The 13,068-nt window shown below is 35.6% G+C and overlaps 1 protein-coding gene across 1 annotated transcript; it reads left to right on the top strand.

Annotated features, from left to right (window-relative positions):
* Window positions 1-1,063: 1,063 nt before the first annotated feature.
* Window positions 1,064-3,439, top strand: gpr34l (G protein-coupled receptor 34 like). Its single transcript, XM_067423808.1, has 2 exons — window positions 1,064-1,115; window positions 1,239-3,439. Exon 2 carries the CDS (start codon window positions 1,327-1,329, stop codon window positions 2,308-2,310), a length of 984 nt encoding a protein of 327 aa, XP_067279909.1. The 5' UTR covers window positions 1,064-1,115; window positions 1,239-1,326; the 3' UTR covers window positions 2,311-3,439.
* The last annotated feature ends 9,629 nt before the right edge of the window (window positions 3,440-13,068 follow it).

The following is a 13,068-nucleotide window of genomic DNA, read 5'->3' as shown; positions in this document are numbered from 1 at the left end:
TTCGGTCTGGACTCGATCCATAGAGGAGTAAGTTATGTCCGAACAGAAACTATTAGGACCAATGAAATTGTCAGGGCGGGCTTTAGACGATGATGGACAGATAATAAACAGTAACCTAATCATCCACGTCATCAAATGCGCTTGGTTGAATTTGTTCTAATCCTAAACGGAGAACTTGTTTGTGTATTGATTCACCTTCACTATTTCTCTCAGAAATGACGATCGTGTTGGTAAGTACTCTGTGTATCCTTAATTGTTTTTTTTGTTTTTTTACCAGCAAAGATCGTTTACACTCATCTTTTTCTTCTAATGTTACTTATTCCAGCGTGCGTGTAGACAGGGTTCTCAAGTTTTACAACAAAACAATAGCTTTTTGGGGGAGTTCTCCGAAAAAAAAAAGCCATTTGGGGGGTAAAATGTGTGTTATTTTGGCAAGGTTGCCTGCTACAATTCGCATTCCTGGGTCTATATAGCACATAATTGAGGTCGCTTTAACCCGCCGACATGGAAAACAACCCTCGGGAAAACCGCAGACTTGGCACCACAGTGCAGTTGAGTTCTGTTGACATTTGACAACTATTGTTATGCGTCGCTTCATTGCTCTGATTGTATATAAGTATTATTATAAGCATTATATATTGATACATTTTTACTTGTGTGTCTTACTTTTTGTGTTTATTTAAAATGAGACATATCTGATACTATTTTAATCTTATATCTGTTATTTAACAGTTGAGATTGTTCTTTATAAGTGTTCTATGTGAAATTATTACAATACAAATATATGTTAAAAACTTTAATGTTGGATGTGATAAATTGCTATTAATTAGAGAAAGATGTGTGAATAATTCGTTTTTTTCAGTCAATTGACAGCACTAATATATAAACAAGGCAATTATCTAAAAATGTCTGTAACCAGACATTTCCTGTTCTCTGAGAGTGGAAGTGAGTTTTGCTTCTCCGAATACTGTGACACAGTATTTCTGTTGTGGTCAAACCACTGCTAAAAAGGCCCGACGTCACATACAGAGTAGAATTTCCTGCATAGGTGCTTTTGTGTCTGTACAGATAGACACTTAGTCACTTTCTCGAGTGCAGGCAAATCTCTCACACAGGTAAGAGTGTTATTCTTTTCTTTGAATCTTAGCAATTGTTCAATAGCAATTTAACTAGTTTTAGGAAAGATCAAGTAAGAACCTGTCCAAATACAGACAATTCTTTGATCTTTTTCCCCTAAGCTCCATTAGGACCGGCGAACATCTTTGTGTGCCAAGATTTTTGAGGAGCAGTGGTCGACAAGTGTACGGCAATTTTTTGGCTGTCACAATGGTGCAGGAAGGCAAATTAACCACGAATGAATCCTGTGAGATTCATGATGGCATACTTGCACCCTTCTTGCCCATTAGCTATATTGTCATCTGTTGCATCGGTCTGTTCTTCAACACAGTCACCTTTTACATATTATTTGTTCGGCGACATACAGACTCTTCCATGTCCGTCTACATGTGGCACCTCAGCCTGGCAGACACTCTGCTGGTCCTGTGTTTGCCTCTGCGGGTTTACTACCACAACAAAGTAGGTCCCTTCTACTTATGCAAGATGGTGGGCATCTTCTTCTACATCAACATGTATTCCAGCATCCTGTTCCTCAGCCTCATCAGTCTGGATCGCTACTTGAAAATCATCAAGCCTGTTTGGGTGTTCCGCATCCAAAAGACCAAATGGAGCCAAATGGCAAGCTACATCGTCTGGGTGGTCCTCATTTCAGGAACAATCCCCTTTTTGATAAGCAGCAGTCAGAAACATCCGTGTGACAATGTTTGCTTCCACTTCCACAGCAAGGGGATTGCCGGTGGGACCATTAACCTGACAACAGTGGTGCTCTTCTTCATTTTTTATGTAGCTTTTATTAGTTTTTATGTGAAGATCACTAACAAACTCAAGACTTTGAGCATGGGTAATGGTGACCCTAAGGCAGAGAGTCGCAAAAAGAGGGTCATCGTAAAGACTTTCTTGGTGCCGGCCATTTTTACATTTTGTTTCTTGCCTTACCATGCAATACGAATCCCATATGTTCTGGCTCAACTAAACGTGATCACGGATCTTTATAGCCAACAACAATTGCACATCTTAAATGAGGGTGCCTTGCTCTTGTCCACTCTAAATAGTTGCCTAGACCCAATTATCTATTACTTATTATCCAATACATACAGGAAAACCATTTTCTGTGTCATTCAGGGCAAGTTTAAAAACATGAATGCTTTAAACCGAAGAAGAATCAGCATAAACCGCTCACTTACTGAAATTTAGACTTAATGGGGTTTTTTCCATTTGTGACTTCTTTTATTTCTTTTTGTAGATTCAACAGATTCTAAAAATATTTAGTTTTAAATTATTTACACTATTGGTTGACAGTTTGGGGACATATGGCAGAATGCATGTTTAATATGATCTAAAAACATTGTTTGCAAAACTGCTGATATTCTAAAATGCAGGAAAACTTGATTATAAAAAATGAGCAGGTGTGTCTAAAGCTGACGGGTAGTGTAAGTGCATTATATAGAAAATACATGTATTTTTAAAGCAATTAGGTATAGGTTTTTTTTCCACTAGACATTTTTTCACTAAGCATTTCATGTGTTTCTGTAAATACTAAACATGTACATGTAGCATTTGCACTAGATTTGCAAATGGTTGGTGGTCCCAGAAAAAAATAACAAAATAGTGTCTCTAAAATTACACATGGATTTATGTATGAAATTGCATGGACACAACAACATTTACAGTTTTTAACATATTTATAATTGAGTGTTTGAGTTATAAATGTGTTATTTAAATGTTTAAAGATTTCTGCAACCACAGATTATAAAGCAAATTGTGGGTTAGAGTTAGACATCCTCATCGCAAGTGGGTCATGTTTTTTTTTTCATTTATATTTTTGGTATGTTAGGTTGTCATGCAATATGTCCTTGTTGGCATCTGTATTATTTGACTCGCTTACCAAGTAACATTAATCTTTCCTTTGTTAATTTATTTCCCTGAGAGTGTGGCCTATTAACTAAAGATAAGTATGTAAAAAAGGGCTTTTGCAAATGTTATGGTTTGCCATTTATGACAAAGATCCCATGTGGTTGACATGAGCATGGTTGTGAAATGAGTGTCACCCATGTTTGTGGTGATAAATGTATATGTGTTAGCCACTTTTCACTTTGTTTCTAAATATGAAAGCAACGTGGGAAAATATGAAATGTTGAGATATTTGCTATTTTTATTGAAACAATAGGCTCACTTTTTTAAAAGAATTTGGTTGAATGTTTGATTTGGTTTTGTTGATAAATAACTGAAAACTATTAAGAAACTAGCCATGTTGCATAGTGTATTAATATAGCCTGATAAATACTATTAAAATGTGTGTTATAAACTGCCTTAATATGCATGCATGTACACATTTGCACAATCTTTAATTTGGCTAAAGCCATTATTGTAATTGTAATAAATATTGTATTGTAAATGAGAATAACATTTCAAATAAATGCAATTAAAATGAAATATCTCTGTGTGCATCAGTGCATTGATTGTTGCAGAAATTTCTGTAACTCTCAGCTGATATCATAGAATGATAGGTTTAGTGAGCTTGCTGCTAAAAGCTGCTGCATGACTTTAAAGTTGTCATTTGTTTCTGATAAACAGATTTGAGATTTCACTGATGAGAATTGTTTCTTTTCTGCTGCGCGTGGGTGACTTGGTAAATCCTGTTTGTGACTTGAGTTTCGAATTAAGACAACACTCAACCCCATTGTCTATTCAATGCAAACTTATTCACTTGCACATAACAAAAAGTTTTCATATAATTCATATTATCAACCAAACAAAACTTACCTCTGAACTTTACAGTCTTTATGTAAAATGTTAACATTTTTAATCTTTTGTGTTCAATGGGTTTGGTGCAGACAGAATATTCTGTTTAAAGCATATCATCAATGAAAGACTTGAGTGATCAGAACTTCTGTGTTTCTTATGATCCTGATATGGCTTCATGAAGTGAGAGTTCACCAGTGCATTTGCATGTATAGTTGCACAGTTATTATGATCTTTGTAAGTGAGCTTTTCACACAACAGTTCCTTTGTTGTTAAACTGTGTTCCTTCTTTTTTATGTAACCTTAAAAAGGACTGGTCCCCCAACAATTTCTGTCATCATCTTCTGTGAAACATGCATTGGATTATAATGAACAGGTACTTCAGCTTTCAAGCTTCAAAATGACACAAAAGATTGGTTGTGAATTTAGCTATTTTTCTCAAATAATATAATATAATATATAATTAAAAAATAAGTAGGCCTACATTGAAGAAAGAAAGAAAGAAAGAAAGAAAGAAAGAAAGAAAGAAAGAAAGAAAGAAAGAAAGAAAGAAAGAAAGAAAGAAAGAAAGAAAGAAAGAAATTTTAGCCTGACAATTCTAATATGGAGGTCCAGAGATACCAGTGTTGGGCAGTAGCGCTGCTACAAGTAGTGACTCTACTAGCTTAACTACATTTTTCAGTACACTGTAAAAAATTTCTAGTGCTTTCAACGAATTATTATTTAGTAACTAGTTCCACAGATTTTTTACGTTCACTCAATTTCATTCTAGAAATCGTTACCTGAATTAATATTTTTTTATTGGCTCAAACTTGACTTCAACATTAAAATGTACGTTTGCTCAATTATTTTTAAAGTAAATTGAATTAATAATTTTTAGTTGGCCGAACTTGACTTCAACTTTAAAATGTATGTTTACTCAACCTGTTTTTATAATTAATTCAACTAAAACATTTTAATTAGGGGTTTCATTTTTAAATGGTTTTAATTGTTACTAGAAATTGCAGTGGTGGAACTAGTTACAACATGTTATAGTGAGGATAAAAACAAATTAAAGCACATTGTATCATCTGCATTTATAACATTTGGCATACAAACAATACATTTTCATAAGAATTAATTTCAAATTTCTTTAAATAATAAAAAAATGACCAAAGCCATTTTCACTTTTCTATAATGTCTTTAATGCACCTTTAGTTTTGACAAAAACACACACACTCAAAGTAGATACAGTGGAGCAGTCTTGCTACTTGTCAGTTTTTCAGCTGCTAAAGGGATAATTCACCAAAAATGAAAATTCTGTCCTCATTTATTCACCCTCATGTTGTTCAAATCCTGTATAATTTTCTTTGTTCTGCTGAACACAAAATAAGATATTTGGAAGAATGTTTGTAACAAAGCAGATAGAGCAACCATTTACTACATAGTATTCCCCCCCTACTATGGTAGTGAAAAGTGGTGGAGTGTAACGAAGTACAAATACTTCGTTACTTTACTTAAGTACATTTTTCACGTATCTGTACTTTACTTAAGTAGAATAAATAGTGCATACTTTTTACTTTTACTTCGTTACATTTTGCAGCAATTATTATACTTTCTACTCCACTACGTTTCGTTACATTTTCTGATCAGTTTCAGGGCTCGAGATTAAGGCTTGCCCGGATAATAATAATAATATTAATATTCCGTAGTAATATAATATTCCGTAGTATAATGTACGTTATAGGCTAATGAATTGACGGTTGCGCTGTTGAGGCTCGCGCAGCCTCTCGAGGAGAAATGGAAACAAATCAGCCCGCTCACACAAAGAAACTCAGTAACATACTATATTAAAAATTCAAAATGTTTAGTTTTTATATTTTATAATAGTTAAAAAAACATCACATGACACGACCAACGAGTGTAGTTTTGCTGAATACCATCATGACAGAAAATGTGACACTGATTTCATTTGACAGTTCCATAAACAATTAATTGATCAAGTCACTTACATTTTATTGATTGCTTTATTGCTTTTGTTCTATTTCAGCAGCGAAAATATTTCCAAGATCAGATTTCCACATCCGAACCATAACGTATTGCACAGCAACAGTGCGTTACTGAATCAAAGATTCAATGCCCTATTCATAAACCACTGCCTCATTTATGAAGGAATCAGCCGTTTGAATGAAACGACTCAATGACTCTCTCATAAGGATTCACCTGCCGCCATCTACTGGTGGTTTAGTTAACTTTTTTTAGTTAAAACAATCTCATAGCATTATTTACAGTCCCTGACAAAAGTCTTGTCGCTTATCTATTTTCTAGAAATACCTGATATTAACCTGACTTTTAATTAATTCATTGGTGTTAGAAATAGCTCATATGAAAAGCTAAAACCCTCCCAAATTATATTTAATGCACTGAAATAAATAATTTTCACAGAAAAAATATTTATCATTTAATCAAGACAGAAAGGTCAAATTTTGGCAAGACAAAAGTTTTGTCGCCTATACAGAAATGGAACAAATTTACAGCAAATACAAAAATATGTCAGCAAATTAAGTTGTGGTGCTGTGAGATCCAAATTTAATATCTTGTATGACTTCCATGAGCTTGAAGGACTGCATCCATGCGGTTTGGCAAGGATTCATACAATTTATTGATGAAGTCATCAGGAATAGCTAAGAAAGCAGTCTTGCATGCCTCCCAGAGTTCATCAATATTCTTTGGTTTCGTTTTCCATGCGCCCTCTTTCATCCTACCCCACATATGCTCAATGATTTTCATGTCTGGTGACTGGGCTGGCCAATCCTGGAGCATCTTGATCTTCTTCGCCTTGAGGAACTTTGATGTGGAGATGGAAGTATGCGATGGAGCACCGTCCTGCTGCAGAATTTGGCCTCTTTTATGGTTGGGAATATAAGAGGTAGCTAAGATTTCTTGGTATTTTAGACTATTGATGTTGCCTTCCACCCTGCAGATCTCTCGCACACCCCCATACTGGATGTAACCCCAGACCATGATTTTTCCGCCACCAAACTTCACTGTTTTCTGGGTGAATCTCGGATCCATTCTGGCTCTAGTAGGTCTCCTGCAATATTTGCGGCGACTGTGGTGTAATTCAACAGAAGATTCATCTGAAAAATCCACCTTCTGCCACTTTTCCAGCGTCCATCCTTTTAGCAGGCTGTGGGCCTTGGCAAATGCCACACGGTTTTTCAATTGTCTTTTGTTTAGTGCTGGCTTCTGGGCACTGATTCGACCATGGAGGCCATTTCGAGACAGAATCCGACAAACTGTTCTGGTTGACACAGGGACTTCAGGTGACCAGGTCTCGTGGAGCTCTGCTGCAGTGGAAAATGGGCTGGCCTTGGATTTTCGAGCCAACAAACGGTCCTCTCGAGCAGTTGTCTTGCAGGGTCTGCCTGACCTGGGCTTGTCAAAAACATCTCCAGTCTCTTCAAATCTTTTTTTAATCCTCTGTACTTGACGCTGAGACACATTGAAGGTATCTGCCACATCAGCAGTGGATCTGGTCTTCAGCCTCATGATAATCAAAACTTTAGTCTCAGGGTGAATCTTAGGCATGTTTGCAGAGGTCTAGTTGCAGTTGATGTGAAGGTCTAGCGTACTGGGGTTCTTTTTATACACACTTGAGACCTAATTGATCCATTATTAGTCACAGGTGAAGCTCATATGACAAGGTGACAACACTTTGTCTTTGCAAAAATTGACTCAATGGGCTTTACCAAGCTGTGAATATTAGAATACTTTTTGAAAGTTTAGTTTTTCACTGAAACATTATCACAAAAGCTGGCGGGATTAAAATGAGCCATTTCTTGTAAAAAAAATCTTGATTAGAAATATATTTCAGCGGCACTTTAGGTCAATTTGTACACAAGCGACAAGACTTTTTCAGGGACTGTAGTGCAGTTGTAATTTTTCTGTTTTAATTATTTAATTTGATTGGTAACAACCCTATTGTATCTTATTCTAATATAATTTATTAATCAAATTTAAGAATATAGAGGGAAAGCTGAAGCAAAGCCTATATTTAATAAGATTTGGGGAAAATGTCCTTTATAAAAGGTAAAAATATCATACATATGAAGATTTAAATACATTAAAGCTGATGAGAATGTTGCTTCAGAAAAATGACATTGCAGATAACCACAATTGTAAGTCAGAATGTAAACTAGGCAACAGATGGTAAGAACAATTACATTAACCCAAAACTAACTAAATTAAAATGCAACCGCTCATACTGTTTTCTTCTTTTTAATTATTAGAATTAGACATTAAAGGGGGGGTGAAATGCTGTTTCATGCATACTGATCTTTTTACACTGTTTAAGACTTGGAATCCCATACTAAACATAGACAAAGTTTCAAAAGTTAAGGTGGACGTTTGATGGGAGTATTTCTTTGTCAAAAATACTACTTCCGGTTAGTCATAAGTTTCGGCAAGTTTTTTGAGATCATGCGTCCCCTTTGACGTTAATGGGGGCGGAATTTCCTTGTATGGGCCTTACGGACAATTCTACCGGAAGATCGTGAGAGAGAGAGGGAGAGAGCGAAAGTAACAGGCTACGCCCATCAAAGCGCTGGCTTGTAGGATGCTGGACAGGTGATGTGCACATAACAATGTCACCAAAAAAAGTGCGTTTTTGGTTGCCAGACCAAGACAGTCCTGCACAGATTCCCCAAAAACCCCGCGTTAAGGCAACAGTGGATGTAATTTGCTTTTCCGGATCAGCAACTGAGTTGCGCGAATGTTTATATCTGTTCGCTGCATTTCGGTGCCGACTGTTTCATAAACAAGGCCCAGCTCGACGCCGGATTTTCCCGATCGCCTAATGCTGAAGGATGGAGCAGTCCCAACGTTAGAACCGCAGGCGGTGAGTGAGACTGATTCAAATGTCTGTGTTTTTGCCAATGCTCATCAAGTAGCCCAAACATGATCACGTATAGTTAATTGATCAATGGAGCATGCGATGTGTAGTGCGTGTACATTTGTTTAGCTGGCCACTATATGTGTAACTTTATGTTTGTGTATTGTAAAAGCACTCCAAACAACAATACACAAAGAGGGGGGAAATATGTTGAACTAAATAAGCACGCTTCTTCATTCAAATGCGCTACTATTCCGTGTCTTTCTATGTAAACACTAACTTAACCTGCCGTGCAAAACCAGTCTGCTTACTGTCTACACAAACCACGCGTAAACACACAAACACACGTGCACAACTACACTTCCCACATGTACACCTTCAAAGACAAAAATACGACGATATAATTCAAGTATAAATATGTAAATAACACAAGTCGCTAAGCATATTATATAGTTAGTGTATAACTTGTACCACATAGAGACGTCCTGCTCTAGTCGTTTTTGCTGCTGCTCCTGTTCAACTGCAGCCTCTGGGTCTGATTCCGGATCATAGATGTATGGCTGTATCTGATTAAAAGCCATATTTTTATTTTGAATAAAGTTTTTTTCCCACTGTTAGGGATGACACAGCTTTACGACGCACTCGACTCAACATAGCAGCAGCGAGCACACGTCATTATTTAGCTCCGCTCACACGACACGCCCCCACCCGCTCGGCTTTTTTCGGAAAGACTCGGAACAGCGCATCTTTCTTATATAATTATAAAAAAAATAAAGACTTTTCGGAGATATGCAGGATGCAATGCTACTCTATAGGTACTCAAGATTGACATGACACTGACTGAAACTGAGTGTTTCACCCCCCCTTTAAGAGAATACATTTTTATGCAAGTACTTTTACTTTTAACCTGTTAAGCTGATTTCTAAATTTTGAAAAAATCCTGAGAAATGTATAGTCAGACTAAAACAAATACAGTTTGTGAATCCTTTGCACTAAAAGCATAATTATGGTCTCATTTGAAAGCAGACACCTGGCAGTTTACTCTAAAGTCAAAATGATAATATTTTTTATAATAAAAAAAGCTATAATAAGCTTCAAAGTTTTGTAAAGTTATTAGAAATTTATTTGTATGATATATCTTTATGAAAATAAAATTGAAGTGGGCCTTGGAGAAATCTAGAAATGCACTACAGCTAAAGCCACAAGTCTGACCATGTTATATTTCAGATCTGAAGATGATCAGTCTAAAACTCTGCATTTTATTAAACGTTTTACAAGATCGTTTCATGTGATTTTATTTTGAGATATCGCTGAAATATCAACTGATGTTTATTGCCATGTCTTCTCAGCTTTCAGTCGCTGTATTGCCTCTATTGTTTAGAGGTGCAAACTGCCCCATTCAGTTTGTCTCCCCGCGGCATTCACACTTCTGCGGACTGGTTATGGCTCCAATTATTATTCTTTTGTCTGCATAATTACTAACGATTCTCTATTCAAACTGTTCTATTCAAACCTCATTTCTAAATCAAACCTCTCACTTTACCCTCACTGAGACTCTATTGAATGGATTTCGTCCAAATAAGCATTTCAGTAGTTTTACATTTAGAAAATGTTCATAAAAATAAGTATTTACTCAGTGGCAGGTGCATCTAGGGCAAGCTAGCATGTTAGCTTAGCACACCAGCAAAACAACAATTTATACGATTAAAATCATGTTTTATTCAAAACTTGCTTCATATCACCTTATATTTTATATGTAGAGTGTTTTATATAACAATATGTGATCTCATATAGCTTCGGGTCAAAAAATCTGACAGAAAATATACAATGCTAAAAGCTATGTGGAATAGCATTGCATTATAAATATCATCTATTATGAAACCACCCAACATGGCATAAAGAACACAGACCAACCATATATTGCCGCGATTGTGTGTTTATTGTCTTAAAACGTGTTTATCTGCATAAAATAGCGATCTGACGATCCCAGGGAGCTGTGTGGATATGTCCATATGTCAGATACTTCCTGAATGTCACATGGTGTGTCTGTTCTTCATGTTTTCCCCATGGGGTGAATTTTCAGTAGTACAGCTTTCCAGCGCCCTCCGGCTGCCAGAATGAATTGAAAACACAGCATATCACAGCCTACTGCTCTCATAATCATACATCCGCGGATTTTGGATAAAGATTGAATAAATAATACTTCTCTGTATAGAAATTTGACTCAAACGTGTGAGAATCTATCAATATTTCTCCACATCTGCACACTTTTGAAGTAAAAGCCCTGAGGGAAGTTGTTTTGTCGAGTGTCTTCATGAAGACCAAGGAGGATTTTTTTTTATGAATGGGAGCAAATGACGCGCATATTACAATCAAAAGGTAGCGACGCCCAAGATCATATTCATAACTCCTGGAACATATTAACACATTACGGTCACTATAAGACTTTGAGAATAAAACAGAGGTAAAAAAATTTAACTTTAGTCTTAGATCTTTTTAATGATGTATAGTTTGTCAAGGTAATTACTTACATCTGATAGTAATTTTGAGCTAATTTAAACAAAGAGAGCTTCAGTGCGTCCTCGTCCTCGTGACGGTTATCAGGTTGTACATTTAAAATCAGGTACGTTTTACTTTTTACTTAAGTAAGGGTTGTCGTTGTAGTACTTCTACTTTTACCAAAGTAAATATATTTCTGGTTACTTGTACTTTTACTTAAGTACTGAGATTCAATACTTCCTCCACCACTGGTAGTGAATGGTTGCTCCATCTGCTTGGTTACAAACATTCTTCCAAAAATCTTATTTTGTGTTTAGCAGAACAAAGAAACTTGTACAGGTTTGGAACAACATGAGGGTAAATGACAGAATTTTCATTTTTGGGTTAACTATCCCTTTACAAACATTCTTCCAAATATCTTATTTTGTGTTCAGCAGAACAAAGAAACTCATACAGGTTTGGAACAACATGAGGGTAAATGACAGAATTTTCATTTTTGGGTTAACTATCCCTTTAAGAAGAACTGACTGGCTTGGATGAGAAACTTTGCAACGACAAAGCATAAATGGATATCTTGGTCACACCCTGTTGGAGAAAGAAAGAGAAAAATTAATTAATAAAAAAATATATATATTCTTTATACATTGTATCAATATTGAGGACGATGAAATGAGCGCCATTTTATCATAGTATTCATGGTTATGTTGTTCCCTTAATTTACGGGACAATTTCAAAAGTTGGAACATGAAAAAAATCACGTTCAACACAACCACGTAACCCTAAATAGTGTACATTATTTGGCCTACATTAAGTTACACGTCTGACATGTTTCAGTAAATTTGCACGTATAAAGATCATCACCACTGCACCTTGGCCTGTAGCTAATGAGAGAAAGTTTGTCTGACACAAAAATAGCACACAACACGCTGAGATTAAATCTAAAATACATTATATAGTATTGTAGTTTAAAACAAAATTATGTATTATTACTTAAACATGGTTAAAGACCACATTAACGTAACATAAATTATTTATTCGATGACGAGTGAACTTGACGTAGACATCACTTAGGCCAGTATAATCCCTATTTCTCTTGGATATATTTACTTCTAATTTACTTCTTACTTCATGTCTAACGTTAAATATCTCACACAAGCCTAATATGTTTGACATATTTGTCTGCAGTTTAATCATTAACACTTACCTGACGCGTGAATAGATGCTGCTACCTCTCTGGTGAACCTCGCGATGTCCTTTGATCTGTATCCTTCCGCGAAATCAAACAAGTACTCCAGAGATGCTTCCTCAAAATCAAACGAGCAATACAGATCCTTTCGCGTAGTCAAACAAGCTCTTCTACGTATTCATTAAAATAAGGCAGATTAAATGCCACAATTAACTACATATGTTCATGAATTATATATGTATATTAAATATGTAATATGTAAGTGTTGTAGGATCCATCTTCTAATTATAATGCAGATACCATCATAAACAAAACATCGAAAATACATCTAATTTCACAAATATTTTTCTGATATAGGCTATTTTATCAAATGTTTCTAACAGCCCATTTCAACAGCACAAACAAAAATCTATTTACCATAGTAAAATATTGTGTTGGCCATATAGCCTACTTTTATAAAATTTTGACTGGATTCACGTTTTTTAGTCCCATTTAGTTCTAAATGTTAACTGGATTTGAAAATATCAATTCATTTAATGTTTTTCAAATATATTTCTGCAGACTTGATATAATTAGTCTTCTTAACTAAGCACAAGTAAGAAAATCAGTTCAACATATATTTTTTTGCTCTTCCAACATTTTATTAATTGGA

The sequence above is a fragment of the Pseudorasbora parva genome, chromosome 18 (assembly GCF_024679245.1).
Source record: "Pseudorasbora parva isolate DD20220531a chromosome 18, ASM2467924v1, whole genome shotgun sequence".
Lineage (NCBI taxonomy): Eukaryota > Metazoa > Chordata > Actinopteri > Cypriniformes > Gobionidae > Pseudorasbora > Pseudorasbora parva.
This window is presented reverse-complemented; position numbering and strand designations above follow the sequence as displayed.

Excerpts from the sequence above, each read along its gene's own strand:
- gpr34l (XM_067423808.1), top strand. The coding sequence starts at position 1,327 with ATGGTGCAGGAAGGCAAATTAACCACGAATGAATCCTGTGAGATTCAT.